The sequence below is a fragment of the Phoca vitulina genome, unplaced genomic scaffold, assembly GCF_004348235.1.
Source record: "Phoca vitulina isolate PV1807 unplaced genomic scaffold, GSC_HSeal_1.0 scaffold11, whole genome shotgun sequence".
In the NCBI taxonomy this organism is placed as follows: domain Eukaryota; kingdom Metazoa; phylum Chordata; class Mammalia; order Carnivora; family Phocidae; genus Phoca; species Phoca vitulina.
The window spans coordinates 2,872,525-2,893,590 of NW_022589714.1; the positions used below are offsets into that span (position 1 = coordinate 2,872,525).

The following is a 21,066-nucleotide window of genomic DNA, read 5'->3' on the forward strand; positions in this document are numbered from 1 at the left end:
TTCCTTCCTTCCTTCCTTCCTTCCTTCCTTCCTTCCTTTCTTTCAGATTTATTTATTTCTTTGAGAGAGAGAGAGTGACCGAGCTTGCACACATGAGCAGGGGGAGGGGCAGAGGGAGAGGGAGAGAGAGAATCTTTAAGCAGACTCCCTGCTGAGCGAGAAGCTGGATGCAGGGCTCTATCCAGGACCCTGAGATCGTGACTGAAGCCAAAATCAAGAGCTGGCTGCTCGACAAACTGAGGCACCCAGACACCCCTCACATTCTTTTTTTTTTTAATTATTATTATTTATTTTTATTTTTTAAAAGTAGGCTCTATGCCCAACACAGGGTTGAACTCACTTAGGACTCTGAGATCAGGAGTCGCATGCTCTACCAAGTGAGCCAGAGGCACCCCAAAGTCTTTCCATTTTTATTTAAGTTCTGAAAGAATCTACATACATGACTTAAATTAAAAAAAAACACTTCTCTTTCAATTTTTTTTCAGTATATCCCTTATTTGAAAGCTGACAGTATTAAAGTAACAGCAAAAGAAAAGCAATAAATTTTTTTCTTGTTGGGACGCTTAGGTGACTCAGTCAGTTAAGCATCTGCCTTCAGCTCAGTTCTTAATCCCAGGGTCCTGGGATCGAGCCCCTCATCAGGCTCCCTGCTCAGCTGGGAGCCTGCTTCTCCCTCTGCCTGCTTCTCCCGCTGCTTGTGCACTCTCTGACAAATAAATAAATAAATAAATAAATAAATAAATAAATAAATAAAATCTTTTAAAAAATAAATTTTTTTCTTGTTCTGTTTGCTCAAACTTTATCAATTCTGTACATTTGTAAATGACAATAAATTAGAATCTCTTAAACCTGTATATGACTCTCATCTACCCTGGGGTGGAGTATAATTGAGGATTTGGCTTTCGTTTATTTTTTATGGATTTGTCCCTTTTTTCTCAAGAATGGTCCAATACTCAAATATTTTAGGGTGTGCTCCAATTTACTGCTGATGTACCCTCTAAAATCTGTCTTTTGGGGGGGAAGGCAGAGGATCATCAAATATCTCCATCCTTCCTGGGTCTCAGGCACAGTGGGGTTTTTGACTTAGGAATTGTCCTACCTTGAACCGTTGGGTCCCTGGGGCAGACACACTCAGCAACCAGCCCAGGAATGCCCTGACTCTCCAGCCTGACTTTGGACCGGCTTCCTGGGCCTCATGAGTAACCCTCGGCAGTTTGAATCAAGCCAGCTCAACGACGTTCCCACACTGGTGGGTTTGTTCTGGGATACTGAAAGTCTTTAAATCCACTCTGGGAGAGGACTTCTCCTTCCCCCCGGGAACTTCCTTTTATAAAATGGATGAAAATGCATTAGGAAAATTATCCCTAGAGTAACTTCCTCTGATAAGAGCAAGTAGAGCCTTCTTGTGTTGGCTATGCTGTTTGCCCCCTACTCCAGTCCCAGCCTGGGACCCACTGTCTGCCCTGCCCAATCTGTGTGTCCTGGACTAGGTTCTAGACTCCCTTGCCCTCTGTTTTCCAGCTGGGTTTGGCCACTGGGAGGCACTTGCAGGAGAATGGAGGGTGGTTGGAGAGAGGTCAGGGTATTTCTCTGCTGTCTCCTTGACAGTGAGGTACTTCTGAAGGGGGCTGCTTTCTCATCAGCTATAGCTCCTGTTTTGTGCCCCCTGCCGGGTACTCTAGCTCCCTTCCTTTACTCCTACTACTTTAGGGGTGATAGTATCTTCCCACTTTTGCTAATCTCTGTGTTGATTCCCTGAACCCTGCCCATGCCTCTGTAAATTGTCCCTCAACTTAAAGCTTTCTGTAAGTTAAAATCTTTGCCCGTACCATCTGTTTTCGTCCTGGAAAGGCCCTTGACAGATGCAGTCATATCAAGTTATGCTTCCTCCACTTGGAAAATCTGAAGACCTTTCCAATTAGAAGCAGCCACCTCCTAGGTGTCTACATCCACCTTCAACACAACTACTACAAAATCCAGGACATGAATCACGGTTTGCTAGACTGAGAGGTCCTCCAGGGCAGGAACACTGTTCTGAGCATAGGTGGACACCCCCCCATCCCATACTTAGTCCAGCCCCTGGCATATAGTAGGTGTTCAATAAATGTTTCCGACAGAGGCAGCACCCTCGGGCCCCAAGAGCCTCCAGTCTCAGCTCCCTGCCTCCTCCCCCACACCACCTGCTGCGCTGCGGGCACCTGTAGGATCTGGATCACCATGCTGGCCAGCTGGTGTATTTCCTATTGTGCTTGACAGAAGGAAGTTCATCCACGTGATTTTTGCAGTATCCAGAAAGGGTGGGTATAGTATGTCCTGCGGTAAAAAGCTTGTGGAGAAATGCAGGTTTTAGTTTCACCCCCACATTGTTGCTATTCCCGTGTGAGAGTTGCCCCCCTCACCCCCCCAAACCTTGAAACATTTTATTTTGAGATGGGGGATTACAGTCTGAAACAATGAGACAGGAGTAGGTGGTCATGAATAGCCTCTGAGTATGTTGTACACCTGTGACCTTTCCCAAAACGCTGAAGAGGAATTATTATTCAATCTAGGCAGCCATGAGGCATGTTATGTTTTTAAGAAACATTTGCATCTGGGTAGGCCTGATTTTTTAATATTCTTGGTGGAAAGCGCTTTGAACCATAAATGCACATTGAAAGGCAATTACTATGGAGACTGAGCCTCTGCAGTGCATTTCTCCGAGTTTTCTTCTGGGGGAGATTCAGTATCCATGCTGTGTCCTAGGCACACTGCTCTGGGTGGGGACCCGGGCGCAGCAGTGTTGGGGCGCGGGGGGCGGGGGAGACAGTCCACTTGGGACTGGAACCCTCCCCAGGACTGAAAGCTGGAGAAGGCCACCCAAAGTAGGGTGTGTGTGTTGGAGGTGGGTGCGGGATATGTTCTCTGGTTGTGCAGGCCCCCAGCTCGCCAGCCTGTGCGGGTACCACGTGCAGGAGGCGCGCGTGGGGGCCCCTAGCGCGCAGCCGCGGTGGGTGATTGCGCAGCGTCCCAGGGTACGGGGCGTGTGCCACTGTGAGCTTCTGGTTAGGTGGAGGGCTCCGCGCCGCCCTGCCCCCGCCCCCCTCCCCCAGTGTGTGTGCGCGGCCTTGGCCCAGCGCCCCGCCGAGTGGTGCTGGAGCCCGGGAAAGCGCGCGCGCGCGCCTGTGTGTGTGTGTGTGTGTGTGTGTGACAGTGTGTGTCAGGTGACTTGGGTCACGCAGTCTCTCTCTCCCTCCTCGGGGAGGAACTGCCGCGCTCCGGCTGGCTCCTCCGCCGGCAGGCGGGCGGGGCAGGGAAGGGGGGCTCCGGGCGCGGTGGGAACCGCGAGACCCAGACCTGGACGCCGACAGCCGCGGGGGGCGCGCGGCCCTGCCTCCGCGGGCTCCCGCGAACCTCCAGACAAAACCCCAATTCAGAAATAGGTTGCGAGCGGCAGGGGAGGAGGTTTGGCCCCCACCAGGGACCCCCGCCGCCCCCGGGACGGCCGGCCGTGGGAGCGATGAGCCAGGTGCTGGGGAAGCCGCAGCCGGAGGACGAGGACGACGACGAGGAGGATGAGCTGGTGGGGCTAGCGGACTACGGGGACGGGCCCGACTCCTCGGACGCCGACCCGGACAGCGGGGCGGAGGAGGGAGGTGAGCGCGGGGTCCCCCGCCCGGCCCCACGCCCCGCGCGTCCTCAGCCCGCACCCCGTCCCTTCCCTCTGTGTCTTCCCGCCCCCCGCCCGACCAGGCGCGCGGGCCACCGACTTGGAGGGGATCCAGGAGAGCGGAGTTGAGGGGTGAGGGTGGGGAGGGGCGCCCGAGGAGCGACGGGCTGCAAAATGGGGGATCCCGGGCGCAGGCGGCGGAGGGGGGACCCGGATCCGTGGAGAGAGCAGAGAGGAATCGTAAGGGCAGGAGGAACGTACCCTCTCTGGCCCCTTCCATGGCTAGTACCTCCCCCGCCCCTCACCCGGAGCTCTCCACAGGGTCTGGGGGTTGGGAATGGGAGGGGACCGCCCGGCGCGCCCTGGGACCTCTCCCTGAATGCTGGTGTCGAAGCCTGGTCAGATGTCGTGGCTAAAAAAGGCAGCCGGCGGCAGCGTGACTGGCAGGGTCGTCGGCAGCTGCGGGTGTCAGTCTTACCCCGTGTCGCCGCGGGAGGGGTCCTTGGGCTGCCGGGGTCTGCGGCGTCCGGGGCCCCCGTGGAGCCGCGGGGGGATGCGCACAAGTGATGTGGGAGTCACCGAGTGGCCGCGGGTTTCCCGGGATCCAGGGGCAAATACAGTTGTTAGGACACCTTATCTCTGCTCAGTGTCACCACCTGGGCATGGCAGTGCTTGCCCTGGAGTGAGCGCGGGGCGGGGGAATACATTGCCGCTCAGAAGCAAACTCTGTTTCCTGTTTAAGAAGTGGGATTTAGCAATTGTTCAGCCTGTTGGGGGGGGGGGGGTTCCTGCATTGAATTCTTAAGGCCTAAGGAAGTTGAAAGATTTTTAGGATTCCAGAAAGGTTCATCTTTTTTTGTTTGACCCCAAAGCAAGGGAAAAAAGTCCTCTATTGTAAGGTCACTTGAAAAGGTCAACAGAATGAGGCTGTCAAACATAACATCTAGATGAAGCTGTAGGCTTCCTAGAGAAGGAACGAACTTCTAAAAATTTCACTTTGAAGAAATTGTGGTATTGAAAAATTCACTGAACTTATTTTTAAATTCCTATTCAAGGCCTTTCTGCGGAGGACAATTTCCATTATTTTATGTATGGGAGGTGCTACTTTCAATTAATCAGAAAGGGAAGAAAGTTTTTTTTAAAGAGGGAAGAAAGCTTGAGCCTGATAGATGAGAAGGAAGCTTTCTAAGTCACACTTTTTCATAGTGTCCTGTGTCCAGAGAGGATTTGTACTAATTCCCCATTTGCTTAAACTGGTGTGTGCACCTGTGTGCTTCTCTCTTCTGCACCTCCCCATAATTGGTCCCACAGTTGAGCACATGGCCACGTTTTTGTAGATAAAGGCTTTCAACCCTTTTGTTGGAGTCTCTAGGGCTACCTTTGGTAATTAAATTGTTCAGTCGCTTTGTTATTATTCAAATTGCTTTTGTTAGCTCCTTCTAGATTCTTAGAAGACTCCAGAGATTCAGAATGGGGATGTCTTTGGAAGATATTCGAAATAGTAGACACACAATAGGGCGCATGTGTGATACTCTTTTAAAAAAAGAAAAGAAAAGAGACTATATCTGGGAAGAAAAGCCTTGTAATTCGATATTGTTCTGGGGACCCGAGACGTTCCATGGAAAGTAAAGGACCTGTTTATTTATTCTGCAGTTCTTTTAGGGGGGCACTTTTAAAATTTGATTTGAGGACTTGAAATTGAAATGAAAGTAAAGCTTTGCTGAGGGGTGGGATTTCCTGAACAAAGGGCTTCCCCAGAGCCTGGTCTTGAATGCTCCCCACTGCTCCTAACCTAAAGGCAAACTCTGTAACTCTGTAACTGATGCTTTTCATTACTTCAGTAATAAAATCATCCCTCGTGAGTTCTTTGGATCAACCTGGAATCTTGCTATAAAAGCATTAAGTATATTTATGTGGTAAGAGGAGTGACAAATGATTATTTGCTCCTACAAACATTACTGAGGCTGGGTCTTTATCCCCCTGGGCCTGCCGTAGGTAGGTGGTCTGTTCTCAGAAGACTTCCTCCATTATATCAGGTTCCTGTTCTTTCCACGTATCCCTGGCTTTGATTTTGGGGTTCAGTCCTGAATGCAGAATCTCTTATCAGAGGATTCACTTTCTAGAGTGGCAGAGAGGCTCCTCAGTCAGCAGTTCTAGCAACAGCTGTCCCTTACAATGTCATGCCAACTGATAGGATCCTGGGGAGTTGAGATGAGGGTGGAGGATAGGAGTTGTGACTTTTGTCCCTGGGACCTCAAGTGCCACCAAAGGGTCATCTCAATTTCTAATGGGCCCTGGGCACATGTCGCATTAGAATCCTGTGTTTATTTTGGTAAAATTTACATCTACCTACTCTCAAATGTAAGAAAAGGAATGTGGAGGGAAAGGGACTTTTTTACTCTGAGGAAAGATGGGTATGGTACATTTTGAACCATGAACAAAGCATTTCTCTAATGAACTCCCTTCCCCCTTTACCTTCCTAATGGACTTGATTTAATGCCTTTGCTTAATGGAGACCTGGGGCTTTTTCCATGAGGTTCAGAAATCTACCCTGGCAGGTGGGATGCAGGACTGACTAGCATCACCAGGTAAGTTGCAAAGCAGTTTATCAGGAACTGTGCAAAAAGAAGGTAGATTGAAAGTCGATAGTGTGAATTCCATTTCCCTTAGTCTTAGAAGGAATCTCTGATCTTATTTTTAAACTGAGGGCCTTGTAAGTTTTACTACAATGTGCAAAATTTGAAAGCTTATTGCAGCTAAGGTGAAACTTAAATTGCACTTCCCTGGCTTGCACTCCAAATTTTATTCATGAATAGCTGGAGTGTTCTCGGGTACTTTAGTTCTGTTAAGGACAGATTTGGACACCTCTCAACCCCCGTTTGAAGGTAGTTAATCAGAGATAAGGTGAGTCTCACCTTCAACCTCCTCACTCCAGATAAAACTCCAGAGAGTGGAGGCAATAAATAAGCCATTAAAAACAATTGCAGCAAATATAATGATTGTTTTTAGACACATGGAGTTTAAATCTTTAGTAAATTACTGTGCTTTAAAACTGCAATAACAAGGAAAGCAATTAAAAGATCATATGAGGCGCCTCGGTGGCTCAGTCAGTTAAGTGTCTACCTTTGGCTCAGGTCATGATCTCTGAGTCCTGGGATAGAGTCCTGCGGGCTCCCTGCTCAGCGGTGAGTCCTCTTCTCCCTCTGCCCCTCTCCCCACTCGTGCGCGTGCGGACGCGCGCACTCTCTCTCAAATCAATAAAATCTTTAAAAAAAAAATAAAAAATCATATTTAATCAGAAAGTGAAATTGTTTTTTCCCAAAGTCCCTCCCAATTTTTAGGGGAAACTTGGTTAAGACAGCTGCTCATGCAGAGTCCAGCTAAGGTGCGTGCGGTCTTGTTTCCATAGCAACCTGTGAACTCTCTTAGGGTCTGAGGAAGTGACAGTTTACGTGGTTACTGGAGGCACGAAAAATCGACGGTCAGCAGGTGACACTTCCCTGATGGGTGTAAATGCAGTGAAACCACTGGTTTGCATCTATTAATCATGAGTGTCAGCTTTTTTTTTTTCTTAAAGTAATTTAAAAATTACTAGTGAATTTATCCTCTCATTGAGAGTAAGTAGAGATAGATAATTGTTCTTCTGATAGTGACACTGTGGCTCAGAGGTGCTAGGACTTTTCTGCAGCCACAACATGAGCTAGACCTGAGCAAGGTTTAGGAGAAGGTCAAGTTCATGGATATGTAAATCCCTTTCCTTGTAATTCCACCTTGTCCAAAAAGAGTTGGGTTAGCTACAGCCCTGGCTATGCCTCATCTTTTGGGTTTTCCTCTGGCCCTGGAAATAGAGAGATACAGAAGAGTTGGAATAGATGAAATACAGAATAGTTAAAAACGATGTGACCAAAGTCACACCTTAGGCACAATACTTGTTTAAATACATATGGCACGGGCGTGCGTGAGTGAGGGGGGAGGGACAAAGAGAGAGTGAGATAGAGTCTTAAGCAGACTCCACACGGAACCACACACAGCGCTTGATTTCATGACCCTGAGGTCACAACCTGAGCCGAAACGAGGGGTCGGACGCTCAACCAACTGTACACCTAAGCTCCCCGAGTGCTTATTTTTATATTAGATATTTTGTAAACATGTTTCAGTGATTCAGAGTATCATAGAATCTTGATTCTATACTTCTATCAGAAATCTGTCCCATTTTCGTATCAGAACAGACATAGGGTAGTCTGATGGGGAAAAAAGAAGCAGAAACTAAGTTCTAGAGTTCTGGATAAGGGATGTAGTTCTGAGTTTGCAAGATCATCTTTGTCAGTCCCCAGCTGACTGTGTGTCTGTCTGTTTACCCTCTGCTTCAATCCGTCCCCTGACCCCATAGCTGTTGTTGGTGACACAATTTCACTTCATACCTTGGCCACCTCTTTCCTGTTCATTTTGTCACTTTCTTCTCTACCTCCTTTATTCATCCTTACCTTTTTTTTTTTAACCTTTTCTGTTCTTCCTCTTCTGTGAAAGCTTTCAAGCTGTTTTGTAACAGTGGCTTTTCCCTGCTTCTTCTGTAACACTCAAGACAAATGGGTTTTTCACTCCTGGCCTGAATCATGTAAGATGCTCTCAACTTTCTCCTCTTGAGGACCTTTGGGGGAGACTCCAGCTTGGTTTCTCAGTGCATAAGGTAGAGGATCACAGAAAACCAACTTGGATCACTCTCAGAGTGTTAAAAAAAGAAAAAGAAAAGTTCACAAGAGCACTTTTCTCCTTCTTACAGAAGCATTAGTAAATCAGAACACATTAGAAATGTTACTGAATATGTATGTTAAGGAAATATTCATATATGGAATTTTTTAGTGACCCGCCAGTGTGATGTGAAAGGGTTTCATAGAGAAAGGTTTGGTCCTTCACATATAAATAAAATCACCTTCAAAAACTTTCATGCCTTTGAAAATATATGTTCTGTTTGCATTTAATTCTCCTTACTAAGTAGTTGATCAAATGGACAATGAATCTTTATGATGTTTGCATATTCTTTTATTAATGGTATTATCATTCACATATTTAATTCCCACTTAGGACGGAATTTCTCCCTGAGCTCCTGGGTCTTTTTTTTTTTTTTTTTTTAATTAAATAGGCTCTACACCCAATGTGGGACTTGAACTCATGACCCTGAGATCAAGAGTGGCATGGTCCACCAACTGAGCCAGCCAGGTACCCCTGAGCTCCTGGGTCGTGAATGTATAAGTGGTACCATTGATCAGAAAGGTAAAGGATCGCAGATAATGTTGTAAATAGAAACAAACCAGAGGCCTCTTCCTAAAAGCATGAGTAAATAGAAACTTAAGCCTTTGATGACCCTACAGAATACTAATAGCAAAGAAATTCTAATTTTCCCTTAAGGCTATGTGAGCTTCTCACTGTAGCCGCATTCCACAAGAGGCCCTCTCGTTACCTAGGCTTGGGCTGGGGTTAAAATAAAGAAAGAAGGGGGGTGATGTGTATACGCAGACTGCTAGATAAGGACTCATGGGCCAGGGGACATGTATGGGGTCACACAGCTGGTACACAGCAGAGCTGGGACTTGAACCCCAGTTTGTCACTATCCAAGTACTGTTTTAAACCATTCCGCTTGCCATCACTCTGCCACCACGTTTTCCTAATTTTTCATTAAATCTCTGTTTCATTTTCCCATTTTGGACCCACTCAAAGGTGTCACCTCTTGGAGAACATTCCTTAATTAGAATAGTTCTCAAATGTATAATATTTTTTGGCATTTATGAAGTGTGTTTCCTATGATGTCTCATTCTTCTCTGAGAGACTGCGTGGGCTTAGGAAGGGAAGGCCAACCCTGTTAGAATTGTGTCAGGCCTTTAGTTCCCATTTTCCTGAATTCTTTGTTGTGAACATTCCCAACCCGCAGATCAGCCAGGTGTGGCCCCTAGGCAGCCATGTACTCAAGGCGCTGATGCATCTTTCCCTTCCTTGTGTATTTACAAGGCCTGTTGGTTTTTGACAGGGATCTGCCAGTTACTGATGAAGTAATTAGTCTGCAGGTGCAGTTACATGGCCCCTCCCCATAATGCTGTTCCTTGGATGATTGAGTTTCCCTGGGATTTCCAACAGTCTAGTTACAAAGCCAGGCTGTTTGGAAAATTGGGGTGCTGACAGGACCCTGTGCAAAATAGGTAAGGTATGTTCGGTGTCCCTGACAGCAGTAGATAAACTACCTAGGCATAAAGCTCATACTCTTGATACTCAAGTGCTGATCTGGGCCAAAGTCAGATAGGAAGTTTCTTTTTAAAGCTTCAGTTAATTTAGCTTCAAATTCTGCTTAGTCACTTTCATTCAGTTATCCCAGCCAACAAACATCTATTGAGTGTTTATTGTAGTAAGCACTGAAGGCCTCAGTTTTTACATCTGTAAAGGATAAAGTTTATCCACTTGAAGATTAGAGGTGACCCTCTGTGCTATGCAGGTGGTCAGTAAATGAGAACTGCTGGGTGATAAGAGGTTGGAGCAGGGTTGGTTTGAGCTGTTTGACGGTGGCCAAGGCTAAAATCTCTCAAAAATTCCCTCACCCTCCGGCAACAAGATTAGGGGAAAAACCAGCAGTTGAGGCATGGATGGCCCCAGCGACCTACATTCCCACTTCAAACCTGCCTGTGACCTCATGTTACTGTGCTTCCCAGGCCCCAGATTCTTCTCTCACCTGAGCTGCAGGTGGACAGGCACCCCAGACTCCACGACTTCAAATACCTGTTCAGCCTCTTTCCCTTTACCATCTTTGTGAATGGGCCCTTGTTAGCTTGGTCTGCCAGGTTGGGAACTTGGGGCTTCTTTCTCCCTTGTCATCTGTGTCCAGGGGATCACTGAACACTATTGAGTCGATTTGAACTTGTCACAAAATCTGTTCCTTCTGACCATTTCCATGGTCTATGCCTTAGTTCTTTCATTTCTCATTTGTGTTCTAGAATAACCTAACTGCTGTCAGGGGAGGAAAAACTTTTCCTCTATTCTCTTAGGTTCTGAATTGGGAGCCTGAAAATTAAACTGACAAAAGATGGATTAACAAGAGAAAACCAAATTTAACTACGTACTAATGCATGAGAGTTCACAAAAAGTGCAACTTAGGTGTTTAGAGGGGCACCTAGCTGGCTCAGTCAGAAGAGCATGCGACTCTTGATCTCATGTTGGGAGTAGAGATTAGTTAAATAAATAAATAAACTTAAAAAAAAGGTGTTTAGAATTCTGGCTTTATTACTATCTTAATAAAGATGGGATGCGGAGGGGCAGTTCTGGGAGAATGAGTGACTTCTTGGAAGGGAGTTGGGGAAAGGGCATTTATGGAGAAACAAATGACTTTTTGGAAAGATAAATGGACCCACAGGAGAACAGATGGGAGTAGGATAGTTTGGGGACCACGTCTGTTTGGGTGTGGTGCCAACTTCTCTTCTGTCTCAGTCTCAGTCTTCACCAAGAGAAGATTAGAGTTGCTTCCAGGAAGGAGATTTATGGCAATAGAGTTCTTTTGGGAGGCTCTGCTTTAGGCAAATAAGGATTTCAGGGACTTAAGTATCTTTAGCTCTGTATAATTTGTATGGCACAGTGGCTTATTCTAGACCCCTTCACTGTCTCCCCACTGACACCCTCTAGGGGGTCTGTTTCTGGAGTGAACTTCTTGAAGTATAAATCTGATCATGTTAGTCTCCCTTTAAAATCCTTAATGATTTCCTCATGGCTTACAAAGTAAAATCCAGACTTCCCAGTATCTCATCCATGAGGTAGCAGAGTCTAGCAGTGGTTGACAAAATATTTTTGACCGTGGTCCACAATAAAATATGTGTTTATACTGTGAACCAGCACCACATATGTGTAAGTAGACTTGAAAAGTTTCGCTAGCGAAACTTACTCTTATTATGCATAATGTACTCTGGTATTTCCCAGTCTCTTCTTTTTTCTTTGTTGCAGTTTTTGTTTGCTGGGGAGGTAACAGACTTCTCTATCAACTAACCTATTCAAAGATATTTATTGGACTCATGCCACATGCTTTGTAATTTGCCTGTGTATATGTGGGACAGACAATAAACAAGTAAACAGACAAGAAGACAAATGCATAAAATAGATAATTTTGTATAGTGATAAGTACTATTTTTTTAAGATTTATTTATTTATTTGAGAGAGAGAATGAGTGGAAGGAGGGGCAGAGAGAGAGAATCTCAAGCTCACTCCCCTCTCAGCGAGGAGCCCAGATATTGTGCTCGATCTCAAGACCCTGAGATCATGACCTAAGCCAAAATCAAGAGTTGGTGGCTTAACCAACTGAGCCACCCAAGCCCCCACCCCTCAGTGATAAGTACTATTAAGACAGGGTAATCAGGAAGTGATGGGGTCTGATTCAGCTGAGAGGAGGTAAATTGCTGCTGGGTTGAGTGGGAAGAAAGCTAAGGGAAGCCAGGTGGAGGGAGAAGCATGTACAGACCCCAGGGTGAGGAACCGGAAGGTCAGTGTGGTTACAAGATAGGGAACTAGTGGGGAAGAGGAACCAGGCACGGGATGAGAGGGTAGACCGTGTAGGGCCTTTGCAGAAAGAAGGTGTTTGGATTTTATTCGAAATGCTGAAGGAAGTCACTGGACAGCGTGCAGGCTTTTCTTGCCTTTAAACTACATTCCTTAAACTCCAGGAAAGCCAGAATCTCTTCCTGGCATCACCTTTCCCTCATTCATCTCTTTCATGCCTCCTTTTCTTTAAGACTCAGATATTTCTCCAGGGAGTCCTCTGAGCCCATAACAGCTCCGTAACAGTGCACTGTAATTGTCAGTTTTTCTTGTCTGTTTTTTCCTCTAATCACTAAGGAATGAATCTTTCCTTTGTGTCTGCAGCCCCTGGCTCAGCCCAGTCTAACACTTGGCAGAAGATCAGGGAACCTTTATAAAACTGAGCAAACTGCCCTCTGGTAAATTTCACCTCTCTGGGCAACTTCCTCCACACCCGCTGACACTTTTAAAGGGCCCTCCCTGGGATTCCATCTCCAGTCCCAAATCCTGTGTTTCCTTTTTGATCCTCTTTTTAAAAAAAGTATTAGCCCTTATATTGCAGCTCTCCTTCTTCATTCTCTTCCTTTCACCTTTCTCAGGATGTTCTTGAGTGAGCGGTGATGCACAGGGAAAGTTCAGTGGAGAGAGCCAGCTGTCCAGGAGGCCAGGAGTTTGGGTGATGCATTTCCTGATGGGCGCTCCCTCCTATCACTCCCAGAGTGGGTGAGAGCCTCTGGGAAACCCCACAGGGTTTCCGAAGCAGAGATACTTAAGGGGAGGTGGGAAAGGATTAGAGGAGAGATTTTTTTTTTTTTAAATATACATGATCTGTATCAGACCCTAGAGGCCCATCATGCTTGAGAGCAATGGCAAATCAATTTTTCCTTTATTTTATTTATTTTCTAAAGTAATCTCTACACCCAATGTGGGGCTCAAACTCATGACCCCAAGATCAAGAGTCATGCTCTACTGACTGAGCCAGCCAGGGCCCCCAAAGGAAGGATTTTTGTCAGCAGTCCTCTGTGATATAAGAAACCTCTCCTGGTCAACAGCAGTGGTCAAAAAAGTGTTTTTGACTGTGGTTCACATAACAAATACATTTATATTGTGAACCAGCACCACATTTGTCTAAGTAAATCTAAAAGAGTTTCACTAGCGGTATGTACTCCTATTATGCATGATGTACTCTGGTATTTCCTAGTCTCTTCTGTTTTCTTTGTTGCAGTTTTAGTTGAATGCCATCTGATTGTTGGCTAAGGTTCTAGGTGAGGACTCCACCACATACTAGCCCCGTGACCTTGGGCATGTTCCTTCCCCCGGATTGCTCAGGTGCAAAACAGACTTGTACCCCCTCATTGCCAGGGGGATGGGGGTGTGGGGGGGGGAGGAGGGGGTAAAAGTTTGCAGAAATGTCTAGCAAGGTATCTGGCATGTGTCCATACCAGCTAAATGTAAAATGCATCTCCATGGGTCTGACGGGTCTCCACAGAGTTGATGGTACCCTTGCCGATCTGGCCCACCATTTCCCAGCAGTTTACCGTTGGTGGCCTGTGTTTGAATTTGGCAGGGAGAAGGAAATACTTCTAATGTGTGTACTGGCATGTGCATCTCGCTTCCCAGCCAGTCTGTGTATATAAACTTGCACATACACTACCTCCTCTCTACGCGGTGACCTTCCATCACCTTCCACTCTCCCAGGAGGAGGAGGAGGTCCATCCTCCAAGGCACCAGCATGGATGGCCATGCTGCATAGACACTTGCAGACCCTGATGAAGATAAGTTAAAATCTACACTGATATCCAGTAGTATAAATTGGGAAGAAATAAAAACATGTATAAACACTTAAATATTTCTGAGCTTGTACATAATTTAATGTGGACTTTTGCTTTCTTTGATTGGATTGAGTGTTGCACAGCAGAAACAGAATGCATAGACTTTTGGGTGGGCCAGCCCTCAGTTGGAATGTTACTTGATCTTCCCAAGCCTGAAATTTCTTTACCTGTGAAATAGAGATAATACTATGTATTCCTGAAGGAGTTGAATGGGATGAAGTGTGGAAAGTGCCTCATACAGTACTTGGCATATGGAAGGTACCTTCATATGTGGTTGCTGAGTTTCATTGCACCCATATTTTCCTGTTCTACGAAAGGCATGGTGCCTTTGCCTGGCTTAGGGCCTCTGCTCTTCTTAGAGAGCCTCCCTCCGCCCCCCCATCAACCCCATCCAAATCCTGCACTGCTTTGTTTGCATTCATAACCCTTGTAATGCACTGAGTTCCTTCCCACTGCCGTGGGCATTTCTCCCCTACTCTTTGCATTGATCTAACACTAGTTTGTGAGGCAATAATAATAATAGAACAACTATAACTCTTGAGGTTTCCATTTTTGTCCTTGAGAATACATTAAAAAAATTTTTTTGTCAGGTATTCTTTTTTATTTTTATTTTATTTTTGTTTTTTAATTTGTATTTATTTTTTTAAAGATTTTTTTATTTGTTTATTTGAAAGAGAGAGAGAGAGACACAGTGAGAGAGGGAACACAAGCAGGGGGAGTGGGAGAAGGAGAAGCAGGCTTCCCAATGGGCAGGGAGCCCCACTCGGGGCTCGATCCCAGGACCCCAGGATCATGACCTGAGCCGAAGGCAGACGCTTAACGACTGAGCCACCCAGGTGCCCCTATTTTTATTTTTATTTACTTTAAAATTTTTGTTTAAAGATTTTATTTATTTATTTGATTGAGAGAAAGAGAGGGAGAAAGCACAAGCAGGGGGAGCGGCAGGCAGAGGGAGAGGGAGAAGCAGACTCTCTGCTGAGCAAGGAGCATGACATGGGGCTCAATCCCAGGACTCTGAGATCATGACCTGAGCAGAAGGCAGACACTTAACAGACTGAGCCTCCCAGGTGCCCCGAGAATACATTTTTTAAAAGAGCTGTATTGAGGGGGTGCCTGGGTGGCTCAGTCAGTTAAGCCACCAACTCTTGGTTTTGGCTCAGGTCATGATCTCAGGGTCCTGGGATCGAGCCCTGTGTTAGGCTCCATGCTCAGTGGGGTCTGCTTGAGGACTTCTCTCCCTCTCCCTTTGCCCCTCCCCCACTTCCGTGCTCTCTGTCTAAATAAATAAATAAATACATCTTTAAAAAAAAAGCTGTACTGAGGTACAATTGATGTAAAATTAAGTACACCTATTTGATAAGTTTTGACATATGTGTACACCTTGGAAACCATCACCGTAACTAAGAACATGTCCATCACCCCCTAAAAGTTTTCTTATACCCCTTCAAGGTTGCTCCCTCTGACCCCTTCTCACTACCTCTTCCATTTCCCAGGCAACCACTGACCTGCTATTTGTCACTATAGATGAGTTTACAGTTTTTGGAACTTTATGTAAATAGAATCACAGAGTATGTCTTTTTCAACTGGCTTCTTTCACTCAGCATAATCATTTCGATATTCATCCATGTTGTATATGTCAACAGTTTATTTCTTTTTATTGCTGAGATGCACCACAATTTGTTTATCCATTCACCTGCTGATGGACATTTGGGTTGTTAACAGTCTTTGACTACTTAAAATAAAATTGCTACGAGCCTTTGTGTACAAGTATGGACATATACTTTCATTTCTTTTAGGTAAATATATAGCTGTGGAATGGCTGGGATAATATAATACATGTTTAACTTCTTTAGAAACCACAAAACTGTTTTCCAAAATGGTTGTACCATTTTACATTTCCACTAGCAGTGTATGAGAGTTTGGTACCTCCACATCCTCAACATTTGTTACTGTCTGTGTTCTTAATTTTAGCCATCTTACTGTGTATGCAATAGTATCTCATTGTGGTTTTGATTTACATTTCCTTGATGACTGATGATGTGCTGAGCATCCTTTCATGTGTGAATTTACCTTCCGTAAGTCTTCTTTGGTGAATTGTCTGTTCAAATCTTTTGCTCCCCCACCTTTCCAAAAATTGAATTTTGTTTTCTTATTAATGAGTTTTTAGAGTTCCTTACATATTCCATATACAAATCCTTTATCAGATATATGATTTACAAATATTTTCTTTTAATCTGTGGCTTGCCTTTTTTAAAATTATTTTAATGGTGTCATTTGAAGAGCAGAAGTTTTTATTTTAATGAAGTCCAATTTATCAATATTGGGGGGAGGGTGTTATATCTAAGAGATCTTTGCCTAACCCAAGGTCATAAATATTTTCTCCATAGAAGTTGCATAGCTTTAGGCTTAAAATTAGGCCTATGATCTATTTTGACTTAATTTTTGTATATGGTGTGAAATGTGGATTGAAATTCTTCTTTTTTGCATATGGATATCCAGTTGTTTTAGTACCATTTGGTAAAAATGACTATCCTTTCTCCATGGGGTTGGCTTTTCATCTTTGTCAAATCTCAGCTGTCCTTGTATATGTGGGTTTATTTCTGGACTCCTTATTCTATTCCAATGATCTATTTGTCTATCTTTGTGCCCATACCACATTGTCTAGACTGGATTTTAAGTTTCTCCAAGATAGGAATCTTGTTTTGCATATCTTTTTGTCCAGCCAACCTTACCAATCTACTACTTTGAGTATAGTAATCAATATATTTATTGTATTGAAAAAACAGAAACCTTACAACAACCACTTAACAAGAAAATGTGGAGTTGAAATCACAATTTAAAGAGTATTTAATATTTTGAAATATTTCTGTGTCTGCTATGACTCCCTATACATTAATCTTTTTTTAAAACTAATTTTAATTATATATATGTATATATATACATATACATATATATATATAAAATGTGTTTTCTTTTTAAAATTAAAGCCACAGGGGTGCCTGGCTGGCTCAGTCGAAGCAGCATGTGACTCTTGATCTCAGAGTTATGATTTCAAGCTCCACTTTGGGTATAGAGATTACTAAAAAAAATAAACTTAAAAAAAAAATTAAAGCCAAAATCCCTTTGATGATTCCCCCAGGTCTTTCACCCATACACTCTTTGTTTGCTGTGTGTCCTTCTGGACCCTTTTCTAATGTACTTTCACAAGTATTTATTTTCTACTGGTATGAGATAATTACTCCTAATGTCACTTTAACCTTTATGTCATACTTTCCAGCACTGTATCCCTTTGTACTACATTCTGAGGGGATTTGATGTTCCATTTCACTATTGCCCTCTTTATCTGTCTTTATTCTGCTTTTCAATCCATATATCTAACCCCCACACACAATTATATTTTTGTTTCTAAGATCTCTAAGGCCATTTTTTCATGGTTGCTCTTATTCTGAAACTGTCTGTTCTTGTTTTATGGATACCACATTTTCTCTGAATATTTTAATTATACTTAACTTGGAAGTTTATTCTGACTCCTTTATGAACTCTGCTTCTTCAGATGTATATTCAGGTATATGCATATTAGACTTTTGAGGAAATGTCTGGAGGGAAGATGGTACTGCTTCTACCTGTTGAACTCCACACACTGTAGTGAGAGTTAGGGAAGGGCAGAGCCCTTGGAGCATGGTAGTGTGGGTGCTCCCTGTTCCTGCTGGGCATCCTGAGCCCCTGGAGCACTGCCTTCCCCCTCATACCCAAACTCCTATAGTCATTGCTCCTACCTGGAAGTGTGTCGTAGGTGGGTGGGTGGCAGTAGTGCTCAGAGTTTATCTGCTGGCTTTTCTCATTATGCTTCTCCAAATAACAACGCTGTTTGTTGTCTTCATGCCCCTCCCTGTTTGGGCTTCCACCAGTTCTACCTTCTGCAGCAGAACCCTACCATTCCTGGTCAAGGGCTGCAGGTTCCCTCTTCAATATGACCTTCGTGTTTCTTAGGGATTTCTCTGTAATCTGTCGACTTTAAGGTTTTTTTGTTTTGTTTTAAGCTCAGATATTTATGTTTATTTGTTCATCTATTTATTTATGGTTTATACCTTTTCTGTTATTTTTAGAGATTGCTTTACTGTGGGAGGGGAGGACTGTGACATGTTACCAGTCTGAAAATTTTAAAACTCGAAGCCCTGTTTTCTTTTTTAATTTATGCCCTGCTTTTGCTAAGATGGACTTGTAATGACAGTACTGTGAGTGAGTAGCATATGATGACTGAGGAAGAAGAAGAAAGCTGGTGACTTTTTTGGGTGCTTTCCTTCCGCATTATTGCTTCTATAGTATATCATCAGCAGATCGTTGAATTGGGTTAGGTTGAACTGGAGAAGAATGTGTGGGTAGGGTAGGAGTAAATTGTTGCTTATAGTGGAGTAGCAGCTGTGCACATCTGTACCTGCTTACTTTTTCTTTATTCAGTTATTGTTTTACCTGAAATTTGTGTGTTTACTGAAGCCTACTGCAAATTCAAACATCAAAATATTATGTATAGTAATGAAATTCACTAAGATATTATCAAATATTAATATGTATTTTAGACCATTGTAGAGACTTGGAAAAATTTATTAGTTACAATAAGGGAAAAAAGAATTACTTTCCAGTCACTATTGAATTAGATCAGGACCAGGGACCAAGAAAAATATAAGAGAGGTTGCCAGAAGGAAACAAAAAAGAAATTCATGTATATTGGACTTATATTTTCATTTCTTTGAATATATTCCTAGGAGTGGAATTGGTGGGTCATATAGTGACTCAGTGTTTAACCTTCTGAGAAACTGCCAAACTGTTGAAAGCACATCATTTTACGTTCTCACCAATAGTGGGTGAGGATTCTAATTACTCCATAGCCTCATCAACACTTGTTATTGTTTGTCTTTTTGATTATAGCCATCCCAGTGGGTGTGGAGTGGCGTCTTATTGTGGTTTTGATTAGTATTTCTTGGATGGCTAATGATGCGGAACATTGTTTCATGTGCTTATTGGCCATTTTTGTATCTTCTTTGGAGAAATGCCTCTTTAGATCCTTTGCCCATTTTTTTTTTTTAAGATTTTATTTATTTATTTGACAGAGAGAGACACAGCGAGAGAAGGAACACAAGCAGGGGGAGTGGGAAAGGGAGAAGCAGGCTTCCCGCAGAGCAGGGAGCCTGATGCGGGGCTCAATGCGGGGCTTGATGCGGGGCTCGATCCCAGGACCCTGGGATCATGACCTGAGCCGAAGGCAGATGCTTAACGACTGAGCCACCCAGGCGCCCCCTTTGCCCATTTTTTAAATTAAGTTGTCTTTATTATTGAATTGTAAGAGTTCTTCATATATTTTGGATATTAGTCCCTTATCACATATGTGATTTGCAGGTGTTTTCTCCCATTCTGTGGGTTGTCTTCACTTTCTTTATAGTGTCCTTTGAAGCACCAATGTTTTAAATTTTGATGAAGTCCAAAATTGTTTGAAGCATAACTCAAATGAACAAGCATCTCTTTAGGGCATAGAGACTCTGATGATCTAGACAAAGAAGACATTGCTTTGGAATGCTAAGACTGGATTTTTTCCCTTCACACTCTGCTCCTGGAAAGCTCTACTTTTCACACTCCAGATTTGCTGCTTGTGATACGGAGTTGTACAGGTTTTCCTGCCCTCTGGAATGGTGTGACAGGTAGCGAAACAGCATTTTTCAGTGTTCTGCACTTACTAAAAGGCCCCTCAATGAGTGGAATGAGGTAGTTAGCAGTCTCTGTATTTGGAAGAGTGGCATTGTCTGTGAATCATAAATCACATCTGAGGTGGAAGTGAAACTCCTCTCATTAACCACTGTGAAAGAAACTCACCCTCATTCTTGTTTTGTGGTTTCTCCAGTTCTGGACTTCAGCGATCCCTTCAGCACTGAGGTGAAGCCCAGAATCCTGCTCATGGGCCTGAGGAGAAGTGGCAAGTCATCTATTCAGAAAGTTGTCTTTCATAAAATGTCTCCCAACGAAACACTGTTCTTGGAGAGCACAAACAAGATCTGCCGGGAAGACGTTTCCAATAGCTCCTTTGTTAACTTTCAGATTTGGGACTTCCCAGGACAGATTGACTTTTTTGACCCTACATTTGACTATGAGATGATCTTCCGCGGAACAGGAGCGCTGATATTTGTCATCGACTCCCAGGTAAAGTTCAGTCTCGGGGTACTTGGGACTGCAGACCCCTCCTCCCCACAGAGGCCATCCCTCCCCTGTGTTCAAACCAGTTCCTTTGTGTTGGTTTTGGTGTGGTTTTTAGAATCGGGAATAGCCCTTTTTACCAAACAAGCGTTTCTTAGTGGGGGCTCTCAGGGTTGCAAAGGGGAAAAGTCTCCGTCTGTGGAACCCTAACCAATGAGCAGCAAGCAGCGTCAGGGAGTTGTGTATGTGCCAGCAAATCACAGAAACCTTACAGATGGAGAGGGCCACCATACAGGCCAAGGACAGCAACTACATGTCCCCTGCCCCCGATACTCTTGGCAGACATCTGTAAAACAGTACAGATTCTCTGCAACAAAAATATGTATATAAGTCTGCATTTTAAAATGCTTACTCGGGGCGCCTAGGTGGCTCAGTTGTTAAGCGTCCCAGAGTCCTGGGATCGAGCCCCACATCGGGCTCCCTGCTCTGCAGGAAGCCTGCTTCTCCCTCTCCCACTCCCCCTGCTTGTGTTCCCTCTCTCGCTGTCTCTCTCTCTGTCAAATAAATAAATAAAATCTTAAAAAATCATAATAAAAATAAAAAATAAAGAGGAAAATTACATTTATAAAAATTAATAAATAAAATGTTTACTCTTTCCTAGGAAGATAAAATTCTAAGTATGAAGTTTTTCTTTTGAATTAAATTATTGTAATCATTACTAGTACACAATTGATTGACAGCATAACTATTAGTATTTTATAGGTAACTACTAAATATAAAAAGTAAAATTTTGATTGATAAGTATATCTTTTAAGATGATGGATATTTTTCCACTTAATTCACGTATCCGTGCTTGAATAAGAC

General features: G+C 43.9%; 1 protein-coding gene across 1 annotated transcript in view; it reads left to right on the forward strand.

The window, feature by feature from the left end:
* Positions 1–3,032: 3,032 nt before the first annotated feature.
* Positions 3,033–21,066, forward strand: part of RRAGD (Ras related GTP binding D) — a 36,415-nt gene continuing 18,381 nt past the window's right edge. The window contains exons 1-2 of the mRNA XM_032409287.1: positions 3,033–3,632; positions 19,913–20,208. Coding sequence (XP_032265178.1) covers positions 3,497–3,632; positions 19,913–20,208 — 432 coding nt within the window. The 5' untranslated portion in view covers positions 3,033–3,496. The remainder of the gene's footprint in view (positions 3,633–19,912; positions 20,209–21,066) is intronic.